The 15000-nt window shown below is 44.3% G+C and overlaps 1 protein-coding gene across 1 annotated transcript in view; it reads right to left on the minus strand.

The window, feature by feature from the left end:
* Nucleotides 1–8967: 8967 nt before the first annotated feature.
* LOC138867119 (nascent polypeptide-associated complex subunit alpha, muscle-specific form-like) overlaps nt 8968–15000 on the minus strand; it is a 17794-nt gene continuing 11761 nt past the window's right edge. The window contains exons 7-9 of the mRNA XM_070141577.1: nt 10983–11672; nt 9303–9394; nt 8968–9051 (exon numbers count right to left, since the gene is read on the minus strand). Of these exons, the coding sequence (XP_069997678.1) occupies nt 8968–9051; nt 9303–9394; nt 10983–11672 (866 nt within the window). The remainder of the gene's footprint in view (nt 9052–9302; nt 9395–10982; nt 11673–15000) is intronic.

Below are 15000 nucleotides of genomic sequence, written 5' to 3' on the forward strand. Positions count from 1 at the left end.
TTTAGGCAGCAGTAAGTAGAAGCGGCCGTTAGACTGGGAGCGCACTCTGGAGCACTCTGATTGGCCACACCTTTTCTTCATTTTCTAATCAGCTGACATTGATACTCATGTTTGCATTTGTTTAGTGTTCCAAAACTTATCTAAAATATTTCATTATTATTATCATTATCTTAATGAACATTCTTTAACACCATTTTATTGAATTTTCCTAAAAGATGTAGGGAAACGGAATGCTCCAGAGGCATATTCGTGTATTTTCTTGTCCTTCCCTTCGTTGTTCCTGTTGCATGATTTTCTGTAAGCGTGCTTAAAACTTATTTACACTTTCTGTCTACCTTGTACTGGTCCGGGACTCGTACTGCCGGGAGGAGTGGTGGGGCCTCCACCGGGAGGAGTGGTGGGACCTCCACCGGGAGGAGTGGTGGGACCTCCACCGGGAGGAGTGGTGGGACCTCCACCGGGAGGAGTGGTGGGGCCTCCACCGGGAGGAGTGGTGGGGCCTCCACCGGGAGGAGTAGTGGGGCCTCCACCGGGAGGAGTGGTGGGATCTGAAACCGCATGAAATATATCTGAAAAATCACGCTCTGATTGGCTGGCCGGAGTATATCAAGGTAGAGGCAAACACTTAGATGTAAACTGAAAAGAAGTTTCAACAAGTTCTAATGATGTACAGGGCAAACATGTATCAAAGTGTATCGAACTGTTGGGCTGTTGGGGAGGCTACAAAAAAGGCATGTAGATAGCATTACTTACCTCTGGTTTACTATGGAATTATGCTAAAAATTATATATATATATATATATATATATATATATATATATATATATATATATATATATATATATATATATATTTAACAATAAATACCTCGCAATTTAAGCCAAAGTATACATAGCAGTTTTAAGAATATCAGAAGCTACTAGAAGTTGATTTTTATGGCACTTCATTTATGCAAGCTGAGTAAACGCAATTTTAGGATGAATTATTCAATGGTTAGGGTGAAAACTCCCTCGTTTAGACAAGTCAGGACCAGCACGACAACGAGGCCGCGTTCAGAACCTCCGAGACCTTCATTGCTTCATTGCGAATGTGGACATTTACTATTTTACCATGTTGGCATCTTTATTTCTCATGCTGCATAGATTTTATAACTTCTATAATGCATAGATAACTTATCTGCAACTGACAAACACAAAAAGACTCTTTGATAATAATAATAATAAAGGCCCATACAATTTCCTATCAATATCTTATGGTTGCCTGCAATTGCCAATGTTCACATACAAATGCTATTGTAACGCCATCTCTTCCTGTTCGCCTGGCTGCGGAGGAGGGCGAAATGGACGAAATGGATAACTTCTCCAGGTCGCGGATTCACTAACGCACTTATGATGATAAAATCGCTGGTAACTACAGTTACCAAGGTAAACAGACAGCGGTGGTATTCACTAACAATTTGCCGTTGGAGTTACCATGGTAATCTTATCAGTGGTAGGAGCACTGGTAACTTCTGGGAAGACGATGTCATCACGTGTTATCTCGTCAAAAATCAAAATCTAAGCAAAGTTTAGGGTTTGTTTTTACACTTGATGTAACTAATATGATGGCAAACAGATATCGCAATGTGGATATACTGAAACGCAAATTTCACATGAAACTAGCAAGAATGAAATCCACACAAATTCGTGTAAAATTATAGGCCTACATTATACTGGAATGCATGGAACCGATAAATAAGTGAAGTCAAAGAATTCTTCTCTGACATAATTATTAAAAATGTTATAGAATAAAATTACCTTACTGATATATACACAGACAATACCAACGCTAAACGAGTACAGCAATATCTGTGTATCGGCATTTTGACGCATAAAAAACAGGATATTTCCACGCTTTAGGGAAACGCATTTAAAAGCGAAGACAAGGTGACAAAAATCTCTTTCATTGCCGTGTTTAGTTTCTTTTAACTAGTTCATGCAGTTGGTTTACTTACAACTGGAGCGGGTTTAGGCAGCAGTAAATAGAAGCGGCCGTTAGATTGGGAGCGCACTCTGGAGCATTCTGATTGGCCACACCTTTTCTTCATTTTCTAATCAGCTGACATTGATACTCATGTTTGCATTTGTTTAGTGTTTCAAAACTTATCTAAAATATTTCATTATTATTATCATTATCTTAATGAACTGTCTTTAACACCATTTTATTGAATTTTCCTAAAAGATGTAGGGAAACGGAATGCTCCAGAGGCATATTCGTGTATTTTCTTGTCCCTCCCTTCGTTGTTCCTGTTGCATGATTTTCTGTAAGCGTGCTTAAAACTTATTTACACTTTCTGTCTACCTTGTACTGGTCCGGGACTCGTACTGCCGGGAGGAGTGGTGGGGCCTCCACCGGGAGGAGTGGTGGGACCTCCACCGGGAGGAGTGGTGGGACCTCCACCGGGAGGAGTGGTGGGACCTCCACCGGGAGGAGTGGTGGGACCTCCACCGGGAGGAGTGGTGGGGCCTCCACCGGGAGGAGTGGTGGGGCCTCCACCGGGAGGAGTGGTGGGGCCTCCACCGGGAGGAGTGGTGGGGCCTCCACCGGGAGGAGTGGTGGGGCCTCCACCGGGAGGAGTAGTGGGGCCTCCACCGGGAGGAGTGGTGGGATCTGAAACCGCATGAAATATATCTGAAAAATCACTCGCTCTGATTGGCTGGCCGGAGTATATCAAGGTAGAGGCAAACACTTAGATGCAAACTGAAAAGAAGTTTCAACAAGTTCTAATGATGTACAGGGCAAACATGTATCAAAGTGTATCGAACTGTTGGGCTGTTGGGGAGGCTACAAAAAAGGCATGTAGATAGCATTACTTACCTCTGGTTTACTATGGAATTATGCTAAAAATTATATATATATAATATATATATATATTTAACAATAAATACCTCGTAATTTAAGCCAAAGTATACATAGCAGTTTTAAAATATCAGAAGCTACTGGAAGTTGATTTATATGGCACTTCATTTATGCAAGCTAAGTAAACGCAATTTTAGGATGAATTATTCAATGGTTAGGGTGAAAACTCCCTCGTTTAGACAAGTCAGGACCAGCACGACAACGAGGCCGCGTTCAGAACCTCCGAGACCTTCATTGCTTCATTGCGAATGTGGACATTTACTATTTTACCATGTTGGCATCTTTATTTCTCATGCTGCATAGATTTTATAACTTCTCTAATGCATAGATAACTTATCTGCAACTGACAAACACAAAAAGACTCTTTGATAATAATAATAAAGGCCCATAAAATTTCCTATCTATCTTATGGTTGCCTGCAACTGATTCACTAACGCACTTACGATGATAAAACTATAGTTACCAAGGTAAACAGACAGCGGTGGCATTCACTAACAACTTGCTATTGGAGTTACCATGGTAAATTTTGCCAGAGGTAAGAGCACTGGTAACTTCTGGGAAGACGATGTCATCACGTGTTATCTCGTCAAAAAATCAAAATCTAAGCAAAGTTTTGGGTTTGTTTTTACACTTGATGTAACTAATATGATGGTAAACAGATATCGCAATGTGGACATAGTGAAGAAATGCAAATTTCACATGAAACTAGCAATAAAATCCACACAAATTCTCGTAAAATTATAGGCCTACATTATACTGGAATACATGAAACCGATAAATAAGTGAAGTCAAAGAATTCTTCTCTGACATGATTATTAAAAATGCTATAGAATAAAACTACCTTATTGATATATACACTGACAATACCAACGCTAAACGAGTACAGCAATATCTGTGTGTTGCGGCATTTTGACAATAAACTCCAAAGTACATGGGCAAGAATAAGTTTGAAATATTTCCTTTGACAACAAATGGCAATAAAAAAAAAGTTTAGTCCGGTTACATGTTTAACAATGATGAAAAATATATAAATAAACAGCTGTTTGATCTGTCTCTCTGGTTTGAGATAAACAATAATATATTGATATAACAGTGTTTGTATTGGTTCCTATCTACACAGTAAATGTATATCCAACATGATGGATATAATCAAATAAATATATACTTTTTTTCTACATGTGCTTAAATAGTGTTTTAACTGTGACGATTATTTAAACAATCTCGCTGTGTCTAGTTCTGTTTACCCGTTATGTGACTGGCGGAAGGAACCTAAAAGATTATGTTTACCGCTCGCTGATTGGTTGAATTGCTTTACTAGACCCTTCTGTTAGCTACCATTGGAATGCGTCGATTTACAATTGTAATTCAGCATATCCAAATTACCATTTCTTCATGAATCCCGGTTTGCCATCACTGGTAAACGCAATGGTAAATGACCGCCCCAGGACGCCAAACTTGGGGTTTCGAACACGGTGAATCACGATAACGATTGATAACATAACACTTCGACAACTGCGACCAGATATTACCCTTTCGAAACCCTACCTAAGCACTTTAATTTTCTGACATCGAGAGAACATTAGCAACAAGAAGTTAGATGAAACGGGTATCATAGCAAGCTTTGATTAGAATAACCAGCATTATTAAATAATTACTGTGTAAGGTTTACTACGTTACGTCAAGGCACTAAAGACAACTTATTCTTTAGCATCACCCTCCACCGGGAGTAGTGGTGCCGGCTTTCACATTTTCAATCACCAGAAGGCGTCCATGGCGCAAATTAGACTCCGTGTAGAGAACATTGCTGTCTACAATTGGGTCTATTTTGCGAATGAGGTGATTTAATGTTAGATTATTGGGAATGTCCATGACGTTACGCATAAAAAAACAGGACATTTCCACGCTTTAGGGAAACGAACTTAAAAGCGAAGACAAGGTGACAAAAATCCCTTTCATTGCCGTGTTTAGTTTCTTTTTACTAGTTCATGCAGTTGGTTTACTTATAACGAGCGGGTTTAGGCAGCAGTAAGTAGAAGCAGCCGTTAGACTGGGAGCGCACTCTGGAGCATTCTGATTGGCCACATCTTTTCTTCATTTTCTAATCAGTTGACATTGATACTCATGTTTGCATTTGTTTAGTGTTCCAAAACCTATCTAAAATATTTCATTATTATTATCATTATCTTAATGAACTGTCTTTAAAACCATTTTATTGAATTTTCCTAAAAGATGTAGGGAAACGGAATGCTCCAGAGGCATATTCGTGTATTTTCTTGTCCCTCCCTTCGTTGTTCCTGTTGCATGATTTTCTGTAAGCGTGCTTAAAACTTATTTACACTTTCTGTCTACCTTGTACTGGTCCGGGACTCGTACTGCCGGGAGGAGTGGTGGGGCCTCCACCGGGAGGAGTGGTGGGACCTCCACCGGGAGGAGTGGTGGGACCTCCACCGGGAGGAGTGGTGGGACCTCCACCGGGAAGAGTGGTGGGACCTCCACCGGGAGGAGTGGTGGGGCCTCCACCGGGAGGAGTGGTGGGGCCTCCACCGGGAGGAGTGGTGGGGCCTCCACCGGGAGGAGTGGTGGGGCCTCCACCAGGAGTAGTGGGGCCTCCACCGGGAGGAGTAGTGGGGCCTCCACCGGGAGGAGTGGTGGGATCTGAAACCGCATGAAATATATCTGAAAAATCACGCTCTGATTGGCTGGCCGGAGTATATCAAGGTAGAGGCAAACACAGATGCAAACTGAAAAGACGTTTCAACAAGTTCTAATGATGTACAGGGCAAACATGTATCAAAGTGTATCGAACTGTTGGGCTGTTGGGGAGGCTACAAAAAAGGCATGTAGATAGCATTACTTACCTCTGGTTTACTATGGAATTATGCTAAAAATTATATATATATAAATATATATATATATATATTTAACAATAAATACCTCGTAATTTAAGCCAAAGTATACATAGCAGTTTTAAAATATCAGAAGTTACTAGAAGTTGATTTTTATGGCACTTTATTTATGCAAGCTGAGTAAACGCAATTTTAGGATGAATTATTCAATGGTTAGGGTGAAAACTCCCTCGTTTAGACAAGTCAGGACCAGCAGGACGAGGCCGCGTTCAGAACCTCCGAGACCTTCATTGCTTCATTGCGAATGTGGACATTTACTATTTTACCATGTTGGCATCTTTATTTCTCATGCTGCATAGATTTTATAACTTCTATAATGCATAGATAACTTATCTGCAACTGACAAACACAAAAAGACTCTTTGATAATAATAATAAAGGCCCATACAATTTCCTATCAATATCTTATGGTTGCCTGCAACTGCCAATGTTCACATACAAATGCTATTGTAACGACATCTCTTCCTGTTCGCCTGGCTGCGGAGGAGGGCGAAATGGACGAAATGGATAACTTCTCCAGGTCGCGGATTCACTAACGCACTTATGATGATAAAATCGCTGGTAACTACAGTTACCAAGGTAAACAGACAGCGGTGGTATTCACTAACAACTTGCCGTTGGAGTTACCATGGTAATCTTATCAGTGGTAGGAGCACTGGTAACTTCTGGGAAGACGATGTCATCACGTGTTATCTCGTCAAAAATCAAAATCTAAGCAAAGTTTAGGGTTTGTTTTTACACTTGATGTAACTAATATGATGGCAAACAGATATCGCAATGTGGATATAGTGAAATGCAAATTTCACATGAAACTAGCAAGAATAAAATCCACACAAATTCTCGTAAAATTATAGGCCTACATTATACTGGAATGCATGGAACCGATAAATAAGTGAAGTCAAAGAATTCTTCTCTGACATAATTATTAAAAATGCTGTAGAATAAAATTAATTTACTGATATATACACAGACAATACCAACGCTAAACGAGTACAGCAATATCTGTGTATCGGCATTTTGACGCATAAAAAACAGGACATTTCCACGCTTTAGGGAAACGCATTTAAAAGCGAAGACAAGGTGACAAAAATCTCTTTCATTGCCGTGTTTAGTTTCTTTTAACTAGTTCATGCAGTTGGTTTACTTACAACTGGAGCGGGTTTAGGCAGCAGTAAATAGAAGCGGCCGTTAGACTGGAAGCGCACTCTGGAGCATTCTGATTGGCCACACCTTTTCTTCATTTTCTAATCAGTTGACCTTAATACTCATGTTTGCATTTGTTTAGTGTTTCAAAACTTATCTAAAATATTTCATTATTATTATCATTATCTTAATGAACATTCTTTAACACCATTTTATTGAATTTTCCTAAAAGATGTAGGGAAACGGAATGCTCCAGAGGCATATTCGTGTATTTTCTTGTCCCTCCCTTCGTTGCTCCTGTTGCATGATTTTCTGTAAGCGTGCTTAAAACTTATTTACACTTTCTGTCTACCTTGTACTGGTCCGGGACTCGTACTGCCGGGAGGAGTGGTGGGGCCTCCACCGGGAGGAGTGGTGGGACCTCCACCGGGAGGAGTGGTGGGGCCTCCACCGGGAGGAGTGGTGGGACCTCCACCGGGAGGAGTGGTGGGGCCTCCACCGGGAGGAGTGGTGGGGCCTCCACCGGGAGGAGTGGTGGGGCCTCCACCGGGAGGAGTGGTGGGGCCTCCACCGGGAGGAGTGGTGGGGCCTCCACCGGGAGGAGTGGTGGGGCCTCCACCGGGAGGAGTAGTGGGGCCTCCACCGGGAGGAGTGGTGGGATCTGAAACCGCATGAAATATATCTGAAAAATCACTCGCTCTGATTGGCTGGCCGGAGTATATCAAGGTAGAGGCAAACACTTAGATTCAAACTGAAAAGACGTTTCAACAAGTTCTAATGATGTACAGGGCAAACATGTATCAAAGTGTATCGAACTGTTGGGCTGTTGGGGAGGCTACAAAAATGGCATGTAGATAGCATTACTTACCTCTGGTTTACTATGGAAGTATGCTAAAAATTATGTATATTTTTTTTTCTTTTTTTTTTCTTTTTTTTTCAATAAACCTCGTAATTTAAGCCAAACTATACATAGCAGTTTTAAAATATCAGAAGCTGCTAGGATGAATTATTCAATGGTTAGGGTGAAAACTCCCTCGTTTAGACAAGTCAGGACCAGCACGACAACGAGGCCGCGTTCAGAACCTCCTAGACCTTCATTGCTTCATTGCGAATGTGGACATTAACTATTTTACCATATTGGCATCTTTATTTCTCATGCTGCATAGATTTTATAATTTCTCTAATGCATAGATAACTTATCTGCAACTGACAAACACTAACAGACACTTTGATAACAATATTAAAGGCCCATACAATTTCCTATCAATATCTTATGGTTGCCTGCAACTGCCAATGTTCACATACAAATGCTATTGTAACGACATCTCTTCCTGTTCGCCTGGCTGCGGAGGGCGAAATGGACGAAATGGATAACTTCTCCAGGTCGCGGATTCACTAACGCACTTACGATGATAAAATCGCTGGTAACTATAGTTACCAAAGTAAACAGCGGTGGTATTCACCAACAACTTGCCGTTGGAGTTACCATGGTAAATCTAATCAGTGGTAGGAGCACTGGTAACCTTTGGGAAGACGATGTCATCACGTGTTATCTCGTCATTAATCAAAATCTAAGCATAGTTTAGGGTTTGTTTTTACACTTGATGTAACTAATATGATGGTAAACAGATATCGCAATGTGGATATAGTGAAGAAATGCAAATTTCACATGAAACTAGCAAGAATAAAATCCACACAAATTCTCGTAAAATTATAGGCCTACATTATACTGGAATGCATGGAACCGATAAATAAGTGAAGTCAAAGAATTCTTCTCTGACATAATTATTAAAAATGCTATAGAATAAAATTACCTTACTGATATATACACAGACAATACTAACGCTAAACGAGTACAGCAATATCTGTGTATCGGCATTTTGACGCATAAAAATCAGGATATTTCCACGCTTTAGGGAAACGCATTTAAAAGCGAAGACAAGGTGACAAAAATCCCTTTCATTGCCGTGTTTAGTTTCTTTTTACTAGTACATGCAGTTGGTTTACTTATAACGAGCGGTTTAAGGCAGCAGTAAGTAGAAGCAGCCGTTAGACTGGGAGCGCACTCTGGAGCACTCTGATTGGCCACACCTTTTCTTCATTTTCTAATCAGTTGACCTTGATACTCATATTTGCATTTGTTTAGTGTTTCAAAACTTATCTAAAATATTTCATTATTATTATCATTATCTTAATGAACATTCTTTAACACCATTTTATTGAATTTTCCTAAAAGATGTAGGGAAACGGAATGCTCCAGAGGCATATTCGTGTATTTTCTTGTCCCTCCCTTCGTTGCTCCTGTTGCATGATTTTCTGTAAGCGTGCTTAAAACTTATTTACACTTTCTGTCTACCTTGTACTGGTCCGGGACTCGTACTGCCGGGAGGAGTGGTGGGACCTCCACCGGGAGGAGTGGTGGGGCCTCCACCGGGAGGAGTGGTGCCACTTCCACCGTAAAATTATAGGCTTACATTATATTGGAATGCATGGAACCGATAAATAAGTGAAGTCAAAGAATTCTTCTCTGACATGATTATTAAAAATGCTATAGAATAAAACTACCTTATTGATATATACACTGACAATACCAACGCTAAACGAGTACAGCAATATCTGTGTGTATCGGCATTTTGACAATAAACTCAAAAGTACATGGGCAAGAATAAGCTTGAAATATTTCCTTTGGCAACAAATGGCAATAAAAAAAAAATGATTAGTCCGGTTACATGTTCAACAAGGATGAAAAATATATATAAAGGCTGTTTGGTCTGTCTCTTTGGTTTGAGATAAACAATAATATATTGATATAACAGTGTTTGTATTGGTTCCTATCTACACAGTAAATGTATATCCAACATGATGGATATAATCAAATAAATATATACTTTTTTTCTACATGTGCTTAAATAGTGTTTTAACTGTGACGATTATTTAAACAATCTCGCTGTGTCTAGTTCTGTTTACCCGTTATGTGATTGGCCGAAGGAACCTAAAAGATTATGTTTACCGCTCGCTGATTGGTTGAATTGCTTTACTAGAGCCCTCTGTTAGCTACCATTGGAATGCGTCGATTTACAATTGTAATTCAGCATATCCAAATTACCATTTCTTCATGAATCCCGGTTTGCCATCACTGGTAAACGCAATGGTAAATGACCGCCCCAGGACGCCAAACTTGGGGTTTCGAACACGGTGAATCACGATAACGATTGATAACATAACACTTCGACAACTGCGACCAGATATTACCCTTTCGAAGCCCTATCTAAGCACTCTAATTTTCTGACATCGAGAGAACATTAGCAACAAGAAGTTAGATGAAACAGGTGATTTAATGTTAGATTATTGGGAATGTCCATGACTTTACGCATAAAAAACAGGACATTTCCACGCTTTAGGGAAACGAATTTAAAAGCGAAGACAAGGTGACAAAAATCCCTTTCATTGCCGTGTTTAGTTTCTTTTTACTAGTTCATGCAGTTGGTTTACTTATAACGAGCGGTTTAAGGCAGCAGTAAGCAGAAGCGGCCGTTAGACTGGGAGCGCACTCTGGAGCACTCTGATTGGCCACACCTTTTCTTCATTTTCTAATCAGCTGACATTGATACTCATATTTGCATTTGTTTAGTGTTTCAAAACTTATCTAAAATATTTCATTATTATTATCATTATCTTAATGAACATTCTTTAGCACCATTTTATTGAATTTTCCTAAAAGATGTAGGGAAACGGAATGCTCCAGAGGCATATTCGTGTATTTTCTTGTCCCTCCCTTCGTTGCTCCTGTTGCATGATTTTCTGTAAGCGTGCTTAAAACTTATTTACACTTTCTGTCTACCTTGTACTGGTCCGGGACTCGTACTGCCGGGAGGAGTGGTGGGGCCTCCACCGGGAGGAGTGGTGGGACCTCCACCGGGAGGAGTGGTGGGACCTCCACCGGGAGGAGTGGTGGGACCTCCACCGGGAGGAGTGGTGGGACCTCCACCGGGAGGAGTGGTGGGGCCTCCACCGGGAGGAGTGGTGGGGCCTCCACCGGGAGGAGTGGTGCCGCCTCCACCGGGAGGAGTGGTGCCGCCTCCACCGGGAGGAGTAGTGGGACCTCCACCGGGAGGAGTGGTGCCGCCTCCACCGGGAGGAGTAGTGGGGCCTCCACCGGGAGGAGTGGTGCCGCCTCCACCGGGAGGAGTGGTGCCGCCTCCACCCGGAGGAGTGGTGCCGCCTCCACCGGGAGGAGTGGTGCCGCCTCCACCGGGAGGAGTGGTGGGGCCTCCACCGGGAGGAGTGGTGCCGCCTCCACCGGGAGGAGTGGTGCCGCCTCCACCGGGAGGAGTGGTGCCACTTCCACCAGGAGGAGTGGTGCCACTTCCACCAGGAGGGGTGGTGCCACTTCCACCAGGAGGAGTGGTGCCACTTCCACCAGGAGGAGTGGTGCCACTTCCACCAGGAGGAGTTGTGCCACTTCCACCAGGAGGGGTGGTGCCACTTCCACCAGGAGGAGTGGTGCCACTTCCACCAGGAGGAGTGGTGCCACTTCCACCAGGAGGAGTGGTGCCACTTCCACCGGGAGGAGTGGTGCCACTTCCACCGGGAGGAGTGGTGCCACTTCCACCGGGAGGAGTGGTGCCACTTCCACCGGGAGGAGTGGTGCCACTTCCACCGGGAGGAGTAGTGGGGCCTCCACCGGGAGGAGTGGTGCCGCCTCCACCGGGAGGAGTGGTGCCGCCTCCACCGGGAGGAGTAGTGGGGCCTCCACCGGGAGGAGTGGTGCCGCCTCCACCGGGAGGAGTGGTGCCGCCTCCACCGGGAGGAGTGGTGCCGCCTCCACCGGGAGGAGTGGTGCCGCCTCCACCGGGAGGAGTGGTGCCGCCTCCACCGGGAGGAGTGGTGCCGCCTCCACCGGGAGGAGTGGTGCCGCCTCCACCGGGAGGAGTGGTGCCGCCTCCACCGGGAGGAGTGGTGCCGCCTCCACCGGGAGGAGTGGTGCCGCCTCCACCGGGAGGAGTGGTGCCGCCTCCACCGGGAGGAGTGGTGCCGCCTCCACCGGGAGGAGTGGTGCCACTTCCACCGGGAGGAGTGGTGCCACTTCCACCGGGGGGAGTTGTAGATCCGTCTCCACCTGGAGGTGTAACTCTGTCAGTTAGTCTCAGCTTCGCTGGCAGCTCGAAAGGGCAGACGTGAGTCACCTCTCGATCAAGTCAAAGTCGAGTGGCAGGGAAACCGACTCGGAAGGGACGGGAACGTGTGAGGGAACGACTGGATTGTGGATGGGCGAGAAATCCACAGAGGAGAAAGAAGAAGATTCAAGGCATCTTTTTTCAACTTTTTCTGCAATGATTATCTCTTTGTTTACGTGTAGGCCCGTCACCTGACACCACATTTTGTGCAATTACTGTTTCAAAAAGGCGAAAAACCTGCGGCGGAAAAGAAAAACACTGCATGAAGATGCAGAAACGTCTCTTTAGACGCCAACAGAACATCGATAGATTAAAAGCGGATTTTTTTCTTTTTTTATGGGAATTAAAATGTCGTGAAGGAATATTCCAACTTGCCGACTTTCACATTTTCATTCACCAGAAGACGTCCATGGCGCAGATTAGAATTCCCTGTAGACAAAGTTGCTATCTTCACTTGGGTGTATTTTGTGAGTTAGGTGATTTAATGTTAGATTACTGGGAATGCCCATAAGTTTACGCATAAAAAACAGGACATTTCCACGCTCTATTTGCACTCACTTTCCTCATCAGGGGGATTCTTCTGGGGGAGTATCCTCTGGTGGAGTATCCTCAGGAGGAGTATCCTCAGGAGGAGTATCCTCAGGAGGAGTATCCTCAGGAGGAGTATCCTCAGGAGGAGTATCCTCAGGAGGAGTATCCTCTGGTGGAGTATCCTCAGGAGGAGTATCCTCAGGAGGAGTATCTTCTGGTGGAGTATCCTCAGGAGGAGTATCCTCAGGAGGAGTATCCTCAGGAGGAGTATCCTCAGGAGGAGTATCCTCTGGTGGAGTATCCTCAGGAGGAGTATCCTCTGGTGGAGTATCCTCAGGAGGAGTATCCTCAGGGGGAGTATCCTCAGGAGGAGTATCCTCAGGAGGAGTATCCTCAGGAGGAGTATCCTCAGGGGGAGTATCCTCAGGGGGAGTATCCTCAGGAGGAGTATCCTCAGGAGGAGTATCCTCAGGAGGAGTATCCTCAGGGGGAGTATCCTCAGGAGGAGTATCCTCAGGAGGAGTATCCTCAGGAGGAGTATCCTCAGGAGGAGTATCCTCTGGTGGAGTATCCTTAGGAGGAGTATCCTCAGGAGGAGTATCCTCAGGAGGAGTATCCTCTGGTGGAGTATCCTCAGGAGGAGTATCCTCAGGAGGAGTATCCTCAGGAGGAGTATCCTCAGGAGGAGTATCCTCTGGTGGAGTATCCTCAGGAGTATCCTCAGGAGGAGTATCCTCAACAGGAGTATCCTCAGGAGGAGTATCCTCAGGAGGAGTACCCTCAGGAGGAGTATCCTCAGGAGGAGTATCCTCAGGAGGAGTATCTTCAGGTGTATCCTCAGGAGGAGTATCCTCAGGGGGAGTATCCTCTGGTGGAGTATCCTCAGGAGGAGTATCCTCAGGAGGAGTATCCTCAGGAGGAATATCCTCAACAGGAGTATCCTCAGGAGTATCCTCAGGAGGAGTACCCTCAGGAGGAGTATCCTCAGGAGGAGTATCCTCAGGAGGAGTATCCTCAACAGGAGTATCCTCAGGAGTATCCTCAGGAGGAGTATCCTCAGGAGGAGTATCCTCAGGAGGAGTATCCTCAGGAGGAGTACCCTCAGGAGGAGTATCCTCAGGAGGAGTATCCTCAGGAGGAGTATCCTCAGGAGGAGTATCCTCAACAGGAGTATCCTCAGGAGTATCCTCAGGAGGAGTATCCTCAGGAGGAGTATCCTCAGGAGGAGTATCCTCAGGAGGAGTATCCTCAGGAGGAGTACCCTCAGGAGGAGTATCCTCAGGAAGAGTACCCTCAGGAGTATCCTCAGGAGGAGTATCCTCAGCAGGTGTATCCTCAGGAGGAGTATCCTCAGGGGGAGTATCCTCAGGAGGAGTATCCTCAGGAGGAGTATCCTCAACAGGAGTATCCTCAGGAGTATCCTCAGGAGGAGTATCCTCAGGAGGAGTATCCTCAGGAGGAGTACCCTCAGGAGGAGTATCCTCAGGAGGTGTATCCTCAGGAGGAGTATCCTCAGGAGGAGTATCCTCAGGAGGAGTATCCTCTGGTGGAGTATCCTCAGGAGGAATATCCTCAGGAGGAGTATCTTCTGGTGGAGTATCCTCTGGTGGAGTATCCTCTGGTGGAGTATCCTCGGGAGGAGTATCCTCTGGTGGAGTATCCTCAGGAGGAGTATCCTCTGGTGGAGTATCCTCAGGAGGAGTATCCTCAGCAGGAGTATCCTCAGGAGGAGTATCCTCTGGTGGAGTATCCTCAGGAGGAGTATCCTCTGGTGGAGTATCCTCTGGTGGAGTATCCTCAGGAGGAGTATCCTCAGCAGGAGTATCCTCAGGAGGAGTATCCTCTGGTTGAGTATCCTCAGGAGTATCCTCAGAGGTATCATCTGGTGAATTATCCTCAGAAGTATCCTCAGGAGGAGTATCCTCAGGAGTATCTTCTGAAGGATAATTCGTGGTAGGCGAGGGTCATACACAATTAAAAATATAAGCCGATATGCTATAAATTCATATTCAAATCTTTCTGAAGATACATGTGTAATGTACACTGACATAGTGCAAGACATATTATTACGTCATGTGTTTGCACTATGTTTGAAATGCTTGCGTGGGACAGTCCCTCGCTGGCGAACCGAGAGTACAAGTTCATATCGCATATGGGCTTTTATTTACCTATCTACATTGTGTGTGTGTGTGTGTTTCATATTCATCTAATTTCCTTGTTATATGTAAATGCTTTTCACGAGATTACGAAGCAGTTGTCTAGAATGAAATATAACACGGATTGTCTGAATATGCCTTCGTAGATTCCTCTGCTCGTTAAACATTAAGCAAAAACGTATCATATCGT

Source organism: Penaeus vannamei, chromosome 28 (assembly GCF_042767895.1).
Source record: "Penaeus vannamei isolate JL-2024 chromosome 28, ASM4276789v1, whole genome shotgun sequence".
Classification (NCBI taxonomy): domain Eukaryota; kingdom Metazoa; phylum Arthropoda; class Malacostraca; order Decapoda; family Penaeidae; genus Penaeus; species Penaeus vannamei.